Genomic DNA, 15,230 nt, shown 5'->3' on the forward strand with positions numbered 1-15,230 from the left:
AGAAGAGAGGAAACTTTTCAACCGGATTCATCTCCATGTTCTCCACCGAATCCACGATCAAAAGTTTGCCGGATATTAGTTAACCGTCTTGCCCAGGGACCAGGAATAACAAAGCAAGACATGTGGGCGGAGCTAGAAATAGTGCGCAATGGCGCACTGATTGGTCGAATACAAAAATCGCACAATTGTTCTGATTAATGTTTGGAACCAAAGAGGCTTTAGTTGTTTATTTTCCACATTTTAAATCTTAATTGAAGAATATTTCCACACCAAATAACGTCCTGTCCACTGTCGATGCTCACTACATAGGCTACAACATACTGTATTAAGTAGTGCACTGTACTGTATGCTTTATAGAAAGAGCCTTTAATTAAGCCCCCCCTCCCTCCCTCCCTCCCTCCCTCCCTTCCTTCCTTGAGAAATAAGTATTGGCACCCTGGGCTGTGTTTTGTGTCCCTACGACAACCTCAACATGTCTGATGTACACGGCGAGGTAGATACGCGTCCGTGAGGTACACATTTTAACGTGAAATACGCTATTTTCGAATGTTTTTATTAAACTTCTCACCATCTCACAACCTCCAGAGATTATATTTACGGCATTTGGCAGACGGCCCTTATCCAGAGCGACTTACATTTATCTCATTTAAACAACTGAGTAATTGAGGGTTAAGGGCCTTGGTCAAGGGCACAACAGTGGTAGCTTGGCAGTGCTGGGGCTTGAACCCCCGACCTTCCGATCAGTCACCCAGAGCCTTTAACCATTGATCCACCACTGCCCCCCCATCTACAATAGGAGATCCTCCTATTATGCGATCAGAAACGTACACAGGTACTTGACAAGGGTACGAAGGTTTCTGGATTCATAATGGTTTCTTGAAATACAGCTCAATACAGTCAAAACTGGGGGACAAACAAGTGCTACTTACTGCGAGCAGAGCATCACCGCTGTGTAGAATCTGTCCAGTACACTGCATCAGCTCCACAGAGAGCATATAGATCATAAGCACGACTGATCATTTTGTGCCTCATCTTCATAATACATTCATCTAATCTAATAATCATGGCACATCAGAGAACACCGCGGCCCTGGTACGTGAAAAATAAATAAATAAATCCATCAAATAAACCTCTTTTTAAATGTAGGGTCAGGTCGAATCGAGCACACACAAAAAAAAAAAATGCACGCGTAAACACGTATAGTGCGAACGGGACGTCCAGGGAGATCACGTTCCAAGAGGGAATTAGGGATCATTGAATATCAAAGCAGAAGTCTTAATGAGGAAGGAGCGCACAGGGCACCGGAGAGGCGAGCGTGGGGGGGGTATAGAAAAGGAAAGAAAAGCTGGGTCAAAACCTCATAAAGCTACGTAGGTGCGTGTTCAGCGCCAAGCCTTTGTGTGGTTGTGGGAATGGGGTGAGGGTATTGTGTCCCACACACACACACACACACACACACACACACACAAACACACACACACACACACACAGCACTTGGCGATGCCCTCTGTGCCATCTGTAGCCTGTGCCCTGTGCCACCACCCCTCCCCCAACCAAACTGTTCTGCATTGATGGGCTTAACCATCTGTATGCCAGGCGGGAGCGCAGGAAATGGGTACTGTGCAGTGCGCAAACACACACACACACACACACATACACACACACAATGCATACATGGCCTTGTGACATGTAGTATACCCCGTGACAAAAGCCCAACAGACTGTCTCATGGAAAAAAAAGCTTTTGAAGACAATAGCTGCTAATAAATCCTGTAGAAAATAAATCACTTCTATTCTGATCTCTCCTCGTCTGTTCACTTCTATTCTGGTCTCTCCTCGTCTCTTCTCTTCTCTTCTCTTCACTTCTATTCTGGTCTCTCCTCGTCTCTTCTCTTCACTTCACTTCTATTCTGGTCTCTCCTCGTCTCTTCTCTTCTCTTCACTTCTATTCTGGTCTCTCCTCGTCTCTTCTCTTCTCTTCACTTCTATTCTGGTCTCTCCTCATCTCTTCTCTTCACTTCTATTCTGGTCTCTCCTCATCTCTTCTCCTCACTTCTCTTCACTTCTATTCTGGTCTCTCCTCGTCTCTTCTCCTCACTTCTCTTCACTTCTATTCTGGTCTCTCCTCGTCTCTTCTCTTCACTTCTTTTCTGGTCTCTCCTCTTCTCTTCTCTTCACTTCTATTCTGGTCTCTCCTCTTCTCTTCTCTTCACTTCTATTCTGGTCTCTCCTCTTCTCTTCTCTTCTCTTCACTTCTATTCTGGTCTCTCCTCTTCTCTTCTCTTCTCTTCACTTCTATTCTGGTCTCTCCTCGTCTCTTCTCTTCACTTCTATTCTGGTCTCTCCTCGTCTCTTCTCTTCACTTCTATTCTGGTCTCTCCTCGTCTCTTCTCTTCACTTCTCTTCACTTCTATTCTGGTCGCTCCTCTTCTCTTCACTTCTATTCTTGTTTCTCCTCGTCTCTTCTCCTCACTTTTCTTCACTTCTATTCTGGTCTCTCCTCGTCTCTTCACTTCTCTTCTATTCTGGTCTCTCCTCGTCTCTTCACTTCTCTTCTATTCTGGTCTCTCCTCGTCTCGTCACTTCACTTCTATTCTGGTCTCTCCTCATCTCGTCTCTTCACTTCTCTTCACTTCTATTCTGGTCTCTCCTCGTCTCTTCTCTTCACTTCTCTTCACTTCTATTCTGGTCGCTCCTCTTCTCTTCACTTCTATTCTTGTTTCTCCTCGTCTCGTCTCTTCACTTCTCTTCACTTCTATTCTGGTCTCTCCTCGTCTCTTCTATTCACTTCTATTCTGGTCTCTCCTCGTATCTTCTCTTCACTTCCCTTCACTTCTATTCTGGTCGCTCCTCTTCTCTTCACTTCTTTTCATTTCTATTCTTGTCTCTCCTCGTCTCTTCTCCTCACTTCTCTTCACTTCTATTGTGGTCTCTCCTCGTCTCTTCTCTTCACTTCTATTCTGGTCTCTCCTCGTCTCTTCACTTCACTTCTATTCTGGTCTCTCCTCGTCTCTTCTCTTCACTTCTATTCTGGTCTCTCCTCGTCTCTTCTCTTCACTTCTATTCTGGTCTCTCCTCGTCTCTTCTCCTCACTTCTCTTCATTTCTATTTTGGTCTCTCCTCGTCTCTTCTATTCACTTCTATTCTGGTCTCTCCTTGTCTCTTCTCTTCACTTCTATTCTGGTCTCTCCTCGTCTCTTTTCTTCACTTCTATTCTGCTCTCTCCTCGTCTCTTCTCTTCTCTTCACTTCTATTCTGGTCTCTCCTCGTCTCTTCTCTTCACTTCTATTCTGGTCTCTCCTCGTCTCTTTTCTTCACTTCTATTCTGGTCTCTCCTCATCTCTTTTTATCTATTTTCTTTGCTTCTCTTCTCAGCTCATCTCATCTCTTTTGTCCTCTTCTCTGCTTATCGATTCTCTATTCTTTGAATCTATTCTTCTCAGCTCTTCTCTTCTGTTCCCTTCTCCTCTCATTTCTTCACTTCCTTTCTCTTTTCTTTTTATCTTAACTCCTCTCGTCTCTTCTCATCTCGTATCTTCTCATTTCCTCCTGTTTCTTTTCTTCTTGTCTGTTCTCATCTCTTCGCTTCTCTTCTCTTTTTATCCTGTCTCGTCTCATCTCGTCTCGTCACTTCTTGTCTCATCTCTTCTCGTCTCCTCTGTTCTCTTCTCTTCTTATCTAGTTTCTTTGTGTCTCTTTGTGTCTCTGATTATCATTTGTGTCTCTTCTCTCATTTTCTCTTTTATATTCTCTTATTTTTTCTTACATTCTCCCAGTCGATTCTCTTCTTCTCTCCGCTACCTTTCTCTTCTCTTCTTTCATTTTGTCCTGAGGTAAAACGAATTCCTCGTGAGAACAACCGAATAAATATTTCATCGCTGAAGTCATTTGGACGGGATTCGTTTTTTTACCGGGTGATGTCTGTAATCGTTTTTTTTTTTTTAAACACACTATCACAGTGATAGAAGCTTCCGGAATAGCGAGTCTCTGACAGGTTGTTTATCTCTGAACCTGGAAGATTGTGTCCTATCATCACGGTCAGGTGATTATTCAGTATTCCTCTATTTGGCCGCATGTAATGCTAAACGACTGAGGAACTGACCGCGATACAACTGCTCATCATTTATTTCTAGAAAATGTTTGAGAAATGTTTTGGATGACTGTAAACACATCCTCTGTAAGGGAGATGATTAAAGCAGTTCCTTTAATCAGCCTTGAGGATCCTGCTTCGTGTGATTGATTTTCTGTTCTTCCTCCTGCTCTCAGCGTTCCTTCTTCTCGTGTAGGCAGGATGGAGATGAAGTCATGCAGCCCACACGGAGAAAGCTGTCGAGTCGCTCCTACATCTGTGCGCGATCCCAGAAGTGCGCGTAGTAGTTGTGGTTGAAAATAAATAAATAAATAAATACATTTCCAACACAAGACTGTACGTAAAGTGACCGACATGTCGCTGGAGACGGGAGTACAGCGAAAAAACAGGCCTCCTGTGTGGGTTTAATCCCATCCGAACAGGGCTGGAGTTCACAACCACGTGTTTGAGACGTATATTAAAGGTTTTTTTGCTTATTATTTCTGTATTAATTGATTTCTACACATTTACATACTCATTTACATACTCATTTACATATAAATACACATAAACCTAGCAACGGTGCCATTTCCAAAGATCTCGACAAGACCATCCTCTCTTCTCTCCTCTCCTCTCCTCTCCTCTCTTCTGTTCTATCCCTCTTCTCTTTTCTATTCTCTCCTGCCTTTTCTCTCTTTCATTTGTTCTCTTATTTTCCCTTCTCTTCACTTTTATTATTATCTCTCTGCTCCTTTCTCCTTCGGGTTTTTTACTCATTTTTCTCTCATCTTCCCTCAATCTTTCCTCTTCTCTTTTTCCCTCTCTATCTAGTGTCCTCTTCTCTTTTCCCTCTCCATCTAGTTTCCTCTTCTCTTTTCCCTCTCCATCTAGTGTCCTCTTCTCTCTTCCCTCTCTATCTAGTGTCCTCTTCTCTCTTCCCTCTCTATCTAGTTTCCTCTTTTCTTTTTCCCTCTCTATCTAGTTTCCTCTTCTCTCTTCCCTCTCTATCTAGTTTCCTCTTCTCTCTTCCCTCTCTATCTAGATTCCTCTTCTCTCTTCCCTCTCTATCTAGATTCCTCTTCTCTTTTCCCTCTCTATCTAGATTCCTCTTCTCTTTTCCCTCTCCATCTAGAGTCCTCTTCTCTCTTCCATCTCTATCTAGTTTCCTCTTTTCTTTTTCCCTCTCTATCTAGTTTCCTCTTCTCTCTTCCCTCTCTATCTAGATTCCTCTTCTCTCTTCCCTCTCTATCTAGATTCCTCTTCTCTTTTCCCTCTCTATCTAGATTCCTCTTCTCTTTTCCCTCTCCATCTAGATTCCTCTTCTCTTTTTCCCTCTCCATCTAGTGTCCTCTTCTCTCTTCCCTCTCTATCTAGTGTCCTGTTCTCTTTATCCTTCTCTATCTAGATTCCTCTTCTCTTTTTCCCTCTCCATCTAGTTTCCTCTTCTCTTTTCCCTCTCTATCTAGATTCCTCTTCTCTTTTTCCCTCTCCATCTAGTGTCCTCTTCTCTCTTCCCTCTCTATCTAGTGTCCTGTTCTCTTTATCCTTCTCTATCTAGATTCCTCTTCTCTTTTTCCCTCTCCATCTAGTTTCCTCTTCTCTTTTCCCTCTCTATCTAGATCCCTCTTCTCTTTTTCCCTCTCTATCTAGTTTCCTCTTCTCTCTTCCCTCTCTATCTAGTTTCCTCTTCTCTCTTCCCTCTCTATCTAGTGTCCTCTTCTCTTTATCCTTCTCTATCTAGATTCCTCTTCTCTTTTTCCCTCTCCATCTAGTTTCCTCTTCTCTCTTCCATCTCTATCTAGTTTCCTCTTCTCTTTTTCCCTCTCCATCTAGTGTCCTCTTCTCTTTTCCCTCTCCATCTAGATTCCTCTTCTCTTTTTCCCTCTCCATCTAGTGTCCTCTTCTCTCTTCCCTCTCTATCTAGAGTCCTCTTCTCTCTTCCCTCTCTATCTAGTTTCCTCTTCTCTTTATCCCTCTCCATCTAGAGTCCTCTTCTCTCTTCCCTCTCTATCTAGATTCCTCTTCTCTTTATCCCTCTATCTAGTTTCCTCTTCTCTTTATCCCTCTCTATCTAGTTTCCTCTTCTCCTTATCCCTCTCTATCTAGATTCCTCTTCTCTTTATCCCTCTATCTAGTGTCCTCTTCTCTTTATCCTTCTCTATCTAGTTTCCTCTTCTCTCCTTTTTCTTCTGTTTTCTCATCAAAGCGCTCTCATTTTCTTTCATCACCTCTCCTCATTCTCTTCTCTCGTTTAATTCTCCTTTCTTTCGGTTCTATGTCTCTTGTCTTGTTTTCTCTTCTCTTTTCTGTTCTCTCGTGCTCTGTCCCTCTTTCATTTTTTTCAGTTCTGTTCCGTTCGCTTGTCATTTTCTCTTCTCTTCACTTCTCTTATGATCTCTTTGCTCCTTTCTTCTTCTCTTCTCTTCTTTCCCTCTCTGTCTTGTTTCCTCTTCTCTCATTTTTCTTTTGTTTTCTCCTCAAAGATCTCTCGTATTCTTTCATCACCTCTCCTCATCCCTCTATTCGTTTTTTTTTCTTCTCTCGTTTACTCTTCCTGACTCTTTTCATTTTCGTTTGAACTTCTCGTCTCTTGTCCCTCCTCGTTCTCTTCTCTTGCTCTTTTTCATTTTCCCCTCTATTCCATTCTGTTGTTTTCCCCCCTTTATTTTTCTGTTCTTCGCATTTCATTCTCCCTTTCTTCTGTTCTGTCCTCTTCTTTCATTTTCTCTTCTTTCATTCCCACGCCATTCTCCTCTAGCTCTTCTCTCTTCTCTTTTATTGTTTCCCTTATTTTTCTCTTCTCGCATTTCATTGTTTCTTCTCTTCTTAAAATGTCTTCTTTATCTTCTTCTTTCATCTTCTCTTCTCCATTTATCACTTCTTTTGCTCTCTATTCAAATATAACATGAACTCTTTGCATTCCCTGGGATGGTAGTGTGTGTGTGTGTGTGTGAGAGAGAGAGAGAGAGTGTGTGTGTGTGTGTGTGTGTGTGTGTGTGTGTATCTGTGCATGTGTGTGGTTGGGGGCTTCCCTGAGGATTTAGGGCTGGATGGCAGTGTTTGAAGGTATTTGGCATGCTGTGGGGTAGAGGGTATAATCTTGGATGTTTGGCAGGTGGATGTGTGGATGCGTGGATGTGTGTGTGTGTGTGTGTGTGTGTGTGTGTGTGTTTGGGGGTGGTTGGGGGTATAATCCTGAATGTTTGGCAGCTTGTAGATGGCAAACAGGCAGGCAGGCTGGCTGGCTGGCTGGCATGTGTATGTGTGTGTGTGTGTGTGTGTGTGTGTGTATATGTTCTAGCACACTTGCCACTCTTGTAGGGAGGCAATATCAGGTACTTGGCACGCCGGTAGGGGGGCATTTGAACCGTCTGAGTCACGGTGGAAGGAGCTGTCTTTGGCAGGACTGGGTCCGGGGGTAGGTAGAGGGGCACTGGGCGGTAGGTGCTGCCTGTGAGACTGTACTGGGGCAGCCAGGAAAGGCGGCTGGGGGTTCAGGTGGCACTGGCAGCAGCAGGCGTAGGGGAGGATGATGTGCCCCCAGGTGGAGGGGATTAAGAGAGAGATCTGTGTTCTTGGCTCTAGGTTTTGAACTGTGCCTCTGCTCCCTTTCTCTCACCCTCATTCTCTCTCTTTGAAGCCTTCATTTGCCCCCAGACTAGTTCATGTCTACCATTTCATGCCAGTAGACCTACATAGACCTTTAGTAGCATGGACACATTTATCTGTCGTGAAAGAAATCCTTCTTACTCGAACCTTATTTAAAAGTGAAGGTTAAAATATGCTAAATGCTCCTTTATAAAGCTGCAACCAATTCAGCACGGGGTCATCAAGTGGAGGACTGGGGTCTGGATGCGGACCCAGCGAAGTACTTCACCAGACCGGACCAGGAACATGCGGTAAACTTTTTAATGCACCGTAAACACGTTAAAGAAAACGCTTGCAGTTGCATTGAGTGACTCCAGTTTTATAAAGAAGAACCAGAGCGTAGAGCTGTAGGACTCGAGTCCGGTCTCCAGACACTTTCTCTAATAACTTATTGGCATTAGTGCTTGGATTTGTCTCAGTCTTGGCCATTGCGCTTGCTAAATATGGCCTTGGTCTCGAATGAGAATTTGTAAAAAATAAATAAATAAACAAATAAATAAATAATGTTTGTGTTGTTTTTCTTTTCACGTTCACAAAATTGGACAAGAGGTAATTATTTCTAGAAAACAGCCTAATCTCTGACTACGTTTACACGGACAGCAGTAATCTAATTACTGACCTTACTCTGAATAAGACGATATTCTGATGAAGGTGTTTACATGAGTCGCTTTTAGAATACTCCTTTCATGTTCCTGTGTTACGTGTTATAGAACATAGATGGATTAACGTCACACGTCATTACGTCACCGCACCACGCCGTCCGACGTCCCTCCAGAATTTCACGTATCGATATACAGTTGGTCTTCGTTATGGAACCGTATACAGTTTTGGGTGTTTTTATTTTTAATTTTACGAAATCTTCGAGTGCAGTTAATTATTTGTCGTGCTGTACGTGCAAATAGACGACTGCTTGAAGCCGTGGGCTGCGTCCCAAACCGTGTACTTACCGTCTATATAGTAGCTGAGATGCATGTATTTCTCCTACTATACAGCAGGTAAGTGCGCGGTTTGGGACGCAGCCGTGCTCTCTTGTTTACCGTCGAACGGTCAAGCGCTGCCGTGTGTGTGTGTACGTGTCCTGTCTCACAATGCGGTGAAAACTCTCACACGACGTTAATAGTGTGATTAAGGTGTGTACGCGTCTGTAACGCGACTAAAACAGGAACACTCCACACGTCTTAATTCCATCTGTGTTTACTTCGAGTGTGACTTTAATCGGATTAAGGTCATCAATAATCTCTGTTTACATGCTAGTTTCTTAATCAGAGTATCGTCTTACTCGGGTTCATATCGGATTATTGTCGTCCGTGTAAACGTACTGATTGATGCAGTGCTGTTGCTTGTCCTCAGAAAGGTCTTTTGATTTTGAGTTTTCGGTCTCGATCTTCAATCTGTCTCACTTTCATTTGGACACGATCTTGACTTGATCTCTTCCCCCTTAATACTCAGTCTTGACTCGACCTCAGCCGGTCACGGGCACGGACTCGTCTTGGGCAGTTATTTTAGAGTCTATTTTAGAGTAGAGTCGTGTATCGAGACAAAATAAAAAGTGTTTTTTTTTTTTTTTTTTACACGAATACATGTTTTCAGACCTGAAGCTTTCTTTCTTTCGCATTGTTCTTTCTTAATTTCGGAAAGTGTCGTCCCTGTGGTAAACTTTTACTTTTTACTTAATTTTACAGTTTACTTACATTTCTAGAGTTTCAGAACAGCTACACGACATAAGTTCTTACTGTAAATCGGTATAATTTGTCCTCTCTACACATTCTAGACACATATAAACCTACATAAGCTATTATAAAGGTCTAATGCAACAGGTACGAGGTGTTTCCGACATAAGGATGTGTTATGACGCTCTCTGTGCTGAGTTAACGTTAGAATCTCATGACAGCTGGATTTGTAGCCGAATGCTATCTCCGAGTCTATCAGTTGTTATAACCTTCTAAATTAAATCAGCCTGGAAAGTGTTATAACACAAACGTTACGTCACTTGACTCGCGTTATTTCTGCTTTTCATTCAAAGTGACCAAGGCAGACTTAATAAGAGTTTATTGTAGTATTGTTGTTGATGTAGATTTCTGTCCGCTGTCATGAAGGGATTACGTAGGTATCGTGTAGCCCCGTGAACACCGGTTAGCCGGCGCTGTAGATGTCAGGGTCGGAGGATACGAAGCTGTTAGAGAGAGGTTAATGCGGCGTGAAAAGGAACCGCACGTCATAGGGTTTTGTTCACTAGATTAAATAACTGCTCATTCAAGTCACCCTTAAGTAAAGCGTGTGAGAACGTAGTCTCGCCTGCGAAAGCACGAATTCGCTCCTAAAAAAAACCCCCTAACTTTCGATTCATTAATTTATGAACGAGTGCGTTTTACAAAATATGTTTTGCATTCATGTTTACTGTAGGGAAAACAACAAATCCCTATAGGCTTGAATTTCTATTTTCCTTTCAGTTAAAAACGAATTGAAAACCTCAAACCTTGAACAAGGGCTGTGTGAGTGGATTTATTATCATTATATATTTTTTTTTAATTTCATATGAAGCAAGTCACAGACGTATGTATGAATGCTATCCCTGCCCCAACCTTAACCTTAACCTTCGGATGTTTTCATACGATTTGAGTCGTGCAAATTGTACAATTCCTTTCTGTGGTAATCGCACATACCGTATGGTACAGGCGAATAAAAAAGTCTTCCTTTCATATTCTGAAGGTTAGAAGATCAAATTTACTAACCCTGAGCTCTGCACAATTGGATTGTATCCTGGTTCACTTTGCATTTAAAATAAAATAATTAAATAAAAAGGATGGGGAATAAATAATTGTAAATAAATAAATACTCGTGGCGTGATGGTAGGCTTGGGAGAGATGAGGGAATGGCTGAGGATTTGATTTTGGCTGCAGGCTGGAGAAATTCTGTTGCTCTACCAGACGTTTTTCCCAACGACTCTCAAAGCTGCTGTGGAAAATCATTTCAACACCTACTTTTCCCTCCCTCTCTCTCTCTCTCTCTCTCTCTCTCTCTCTTACACACACACACACACACACACACACACACTCCCTCTGTCTTTACATTGATCTATCCGTTGCGGATGCGCTGCTCCAGAAGTGCAGATGTTCTGCATAAACATGTGCTCTTAAATATGTTCGCGCGATAGACCTGCCAAATCTGTTCTCCTGACAATCCAAGCGCAAGTCCTGGAGGCTACGTAGCATGACGCGCTGAGAGAACGCACCTGCCAGAGACTCTCGAACACGCACGTTAGAGCCCGTTCACTGACACTTTTGAGACACAAAATGGGTTCTTTATAGAGTCTTTATGGATAATTAAAAATGCCCTTAACCTATGTAGAACCTTCTAAGGTTCCCCCAGAGGGACAAACTGGAGAATGCTGTAGAGTGGTAGACTATTTGAAAATTTTGAACGATTAAGGGTTTGGTTGTCTCTCTGTGTGAACCCTTAATGGTTCTACCTAGAACCCTTTAAGAGAATGTTTTAGGAATCCTTTAGGAACCCTTAAAGAACCATCCAAGAACCCTTTTATTTTTGCTGGAAGTTTCGATGGAGATCGTCCATTCAGAAAGTGGCTTCACATTTAGTTTGAGGTTATTTGTACTGTTAAAGGTTCTAGCTTTCTAAAGAGGTTCAACTTGGAATCTTTTCTGAAAGGGAAACCATGGATCCTTTATCAGTTCCCCGAGAGAGACAAGATGAACAGGCTGCTAAGTGAAATGTTTTTAGCGTGTATCTGTGTACGTGTGGACACAGTGAAAACGTGACTTTAGGTTTAAGTTCTCGCAGAGTTCCTAAAGTGGTTCGGATTGAAACCCTTTTCTAAACCCCTTCTACAAAAGGGAACCAGGTTTAAACGGTTCTGCATACAACTGTTGGAAGTTTGAACCCTTTAGAAAGCTTGAGAAGCCCCTTTTTTATTGATGAAGAAATGGATGGATGGAGTGATAAAGGGTGAATGGATGGTTCTGAGGGAACATTATCATCAGTCGTTATAAGTGCTCCAGTCGTGCTCCATCACCACCGTAATGGCACGTATCCACGCTGTTTATCTCCTTCGTTCTCTTCTCTCTCGGACAATCTCTCGAGTTCGACCCAGTGCTCAGGTGAAACGGATTGTTCCCTGCCTCATTAAACTGATACAAAAGACCGGGAAACTGGGATTTGTTTTCTTTTTTTAAAGCACAGAACACAAATACGAGCACCAAAATCAGCAGCTCAGTCGCTGGTGCTTTCCAACAAGGCCATAGACGAACACAGAGCGTCATCGAACATGGGGTCGTTTCAGTTCAGTCTGTCGAGGGCTAGCAATTCATAGCTAGTCATGCTTTTTCCGGTGTTTGATTGGCTAAATAAAAATGACAGGCTTGTACATCAGGTTTGTTTTCTAGCACAAGTAGTGTCCATTCAATACGGCTGACAAGAAATAAATATTTCTATCAGTTTTTCTTGATTTCTGACTAAACAACAGGCTTCCTAGTACTACAGCTTCCTAGCGTCTCTAATTACACGTTCCACTGAACTCAAAAATGTGAAATGCGACTCCACTGATTATGATTATATTGATCGAATATAAATATATAATACACGAACAAATAAATAAAGACGGAATTACAGTGGAAATGAGGCAAAAGTATCAGGAATGTCAACATTTACCTCAGATTTGTTGGAAAATTAGTGAGAAATGACTCCCAACGGCTAAAATTAGACTGTTGTTACAGTTAGCTTCGACCGCTAACTGACTTTGTGTGAGTTCCACTATACTGAGAAACAACAACGTGAGCATGACCATTTAAGTAAGAATTTTTGACTTACAAAGTCGTAAATATCACAAGATTTGGACTTCACAAGATTGATCTTCTCAAAAATACGATGAACACGGCCCCAAATTATGTAGAAAAGAGAATCGCTTACACGTTTCCGGATGGAAACACGGGACCTGTGTGTTAATATAGCCAGCTAACTTGTTTTAGTGAGAGACAAATTAGGTTATGAATGAAATTTGCTGTTAAATAAATAAACCACACTTGTTTTAACCCGGGACAAATGTGAATCCTAGCAGTTTGCTAAGTTGTCATGAAGCCATAAAGCCAAAGAGAGATCAAATGTTTTTGTATGTCTGCATTTCCCCATATGTCTGTTTACCCTGTTAATCATTGACACTGTGTTCACCTGTCCTGTGAATTCGTGTGCGTGCATGTGTGTGTGTGTGTGTGTGTGTGTGAGTGAAACACCATGTGTTAAAACACATAGAGTCAATGAGTGAAACAGGCCAAGTGCATAAACACAGGGTCCCTGAGCCTCGCACTGTTCATCATCGACGCATGACTGTAATAAGTAGCTGCTGAGTTTAAATGAATGTTTTAGTCGGAACTAAATGAATGAAATGAAGTGTTTTAGAGCCGCGCCAGGTGGCGAGTGGATGCATGGAGAACATGGTTTTAAAATGTTCTGGGTTCTTGACATTGCTGACTTTTCATACAGACAATGTAAAGGGCAGAAACGCAATAAAAATAAGACAAAACTATTGCGAGTAGCAACATTTACCTCAGATGTGTTGGAAAAATTACTAAGAAAATACTTAGTATGGATCAAATTTGACTGTAGTTACACTTAGCTTCAGTGCTAACTGAAATTCTGTGAGGTCCACTGGATATTTTACCGGCTTGTTTTCTCTATAAAGATCCATCGACTTTGTTGTTGCTCCATGTAATTATTATATTATATTATTATAAACATTACTCTAAAGCTAACCGTGCAGCTAGTTAGCATACACCTGTTAAATATTTTGTACAAACAATCTAAGGAGAGACTGAGAGTGGAAATGAGACAAAAATGTCCGGAATATCAACATTTACCTCAGGTGTGTTGGAAAATCCACTAAGAAAATAGTCTGCATGGCTAAAATGACACTGTAGCTACACTTCGCGTTATTATTAGCATTTGTACCACTTACGAAACTGTTTTTATAGCGTGTGGTGTGCTCAGATGAGTCCATACTTTCAATATTGGAAATTAAACTCATGATATAATTTAAACGATAGTTTCATTCGGAACTAAATGAATGAAATGAAGTGTTTTAGAGCCGAGTGGTGGGTGGATGCATGGAAAGTGTAGCTATTCTTATGGATTTTTAAAAAAAAATTGCTTTAATACTAAACAAGGTGCAAATGGAAAGAAGGAAATTAGACAGAAATATGGGCAATATCGAAATTTATCGAAGATGTATGGATAAGTTACTAAGAAAAGTCTTCTAATCAGGTTCCAAGGTACTAAACATTGCAAGACCGTGATATTGTTGTTGTTGTTGTTTTTAAAATTGTGGTAGCTGACTAGCATCTAAAGCTGTCAGTGTTGACATGGGTGTTTAAATAACTATGACAAACTACTACACTACACTATTATTACACTTAGCTTTTTGTTATGTCATTTGTAGCACTTTATATTCCTTATGTGGAAACATTTTCTAACTTACGGTGTGTTCAAACGTGAATTTATGAGTTTTCAATTCAAACACATGATACACTCACTGTTCAGGTAGCTAAGGCCATGAGAACACTGTTGCTAGGCAACTTGGAAATGTATACACCAAGCATAAACTAGCTTAGACTTGAAGATAATGTACTGTATGTAGCTAGCTATCATACAGCAGTTAAATCTTTTACACAAGGATTCTAACAGCAGAATGACAGTGGAAATGATACGAAAATGTCAGGAATATCAACGTTTACCTCAGATTTATTAGTAGATTACTAAAAAAAAGACTCCATGTGGCTAAAATTACACTGTAGTTCCACTATTTTGTGAAACGTCGACGTTACCTCAGCTTCCAAAAGCAGTAGTAATCTTAGTAGTAAGTAGCAGCTAGTATCTAAAGACGTGACAGTATAATTGAGACAAACATATCAGGAACATTTATCTCAGATGTGTTGAGAAATTATTAGGGAAATACTTTGTATGGCTAAAATTACACTGTTGTTACTTAGCGTCGACTGCTAACAGAACCTCCCTTTGAGTTTCACTATACTGAGAAAAATCAACATTACCTCAACTTCCAAACTTGTAAGTATTTTTTAAAAATTGTGGTAGATAGCCAATATCTGAAGATGCGACCATGGAAAAGGGATGAAACTGTAAGGAATATCAACATTTACCTCAGATGTGTTGGTAAATTACTAAGAAAATACTCTTTATGGCTTAAATGAAACCGTGTTTACATTTAGCTTCGACCACTAGCCAGCTTCTTTGAGTTCCATTATGCTGAGAAACGTCAATGTTACCTCAGAAGAGTTTGATTCCAGTGCAGTAAATATTATAAGATTGGATCGTCCTTATGAAATCTTATCATAAACACTGTGAACACGACCGAGGTTTATTTAGCGTTAGCGACTTGATGAAAAGCAAATCAAGCTCTGCATGGAATTTTTTTCTTCATCTGAGTGTTTTGTACCAAATAAACCCACGCTAACCATGCTAACATGTGTGCGTGTGTGTGTGTGTGTGTG

The 15,230-nt window shown here is 41.3% G+C and overlaps 2 protein-coding genes and 1 long non-coding RNA gene across 6 annotated transcripts in view; 2 read left to right on the forward strand and 1 right to left on the reverse strand.

The window, feature by feature from the left end:
- Positions 1-15,230, forward strand: part of sox5 (SRY-box transcription factor 5) — a 279,205-nt gene that overhangs the window by 131,583 nt on the left and 132,392 nt on the right. The window lies entirely within an intron of this gene.
- On the reverse strand, positions 2,056-7,417 carry LOC128623682 (uncharacterized). Its single transcript, XM_053650835.1, is given in 2 exon segments — positions 2,056-2,244; positions 6,422-7,417. Coding segments are annotated over 2 exon segments (297 nt in total). The 5' UTR covers positions 6,584-7,417; the 3' UTR covers positions 2,056-2,109.
- LOC128623207 (uncharacterized) overlaps positions 14,280-15,230 on the forward strand; it is a 2,063-nt gene continuing 1,112 nt past the window's right edge. Inside the window, exons 1-2 of the long non-coding RNA XR_008388544.1 lie at positions 14,280-14,435; positions 14,712-14,787. This is a non-coding gene — a long non-coding RNA (uncharacterized LOC128623207). The remainder of the gene's footprint in view (positions 14,436-14,711; positions 14,788-15,230) is intronic.

This window comes from Ictalurus furcatus, chromosome 19 (genome assembly GCF_023375685.1).
Source record: "Ictalurus furcatus strain D&B chromosome 19, Billie_1.0, whole genome shotgun sequence".
In the NCBI taxonomy this organism is placed as follows: Eukaryota; Metazoa; Chordata; class Actinopteri; order Siluriformes; family Ictaluridae; genus Ictalurus; species Ictalurus furcatus.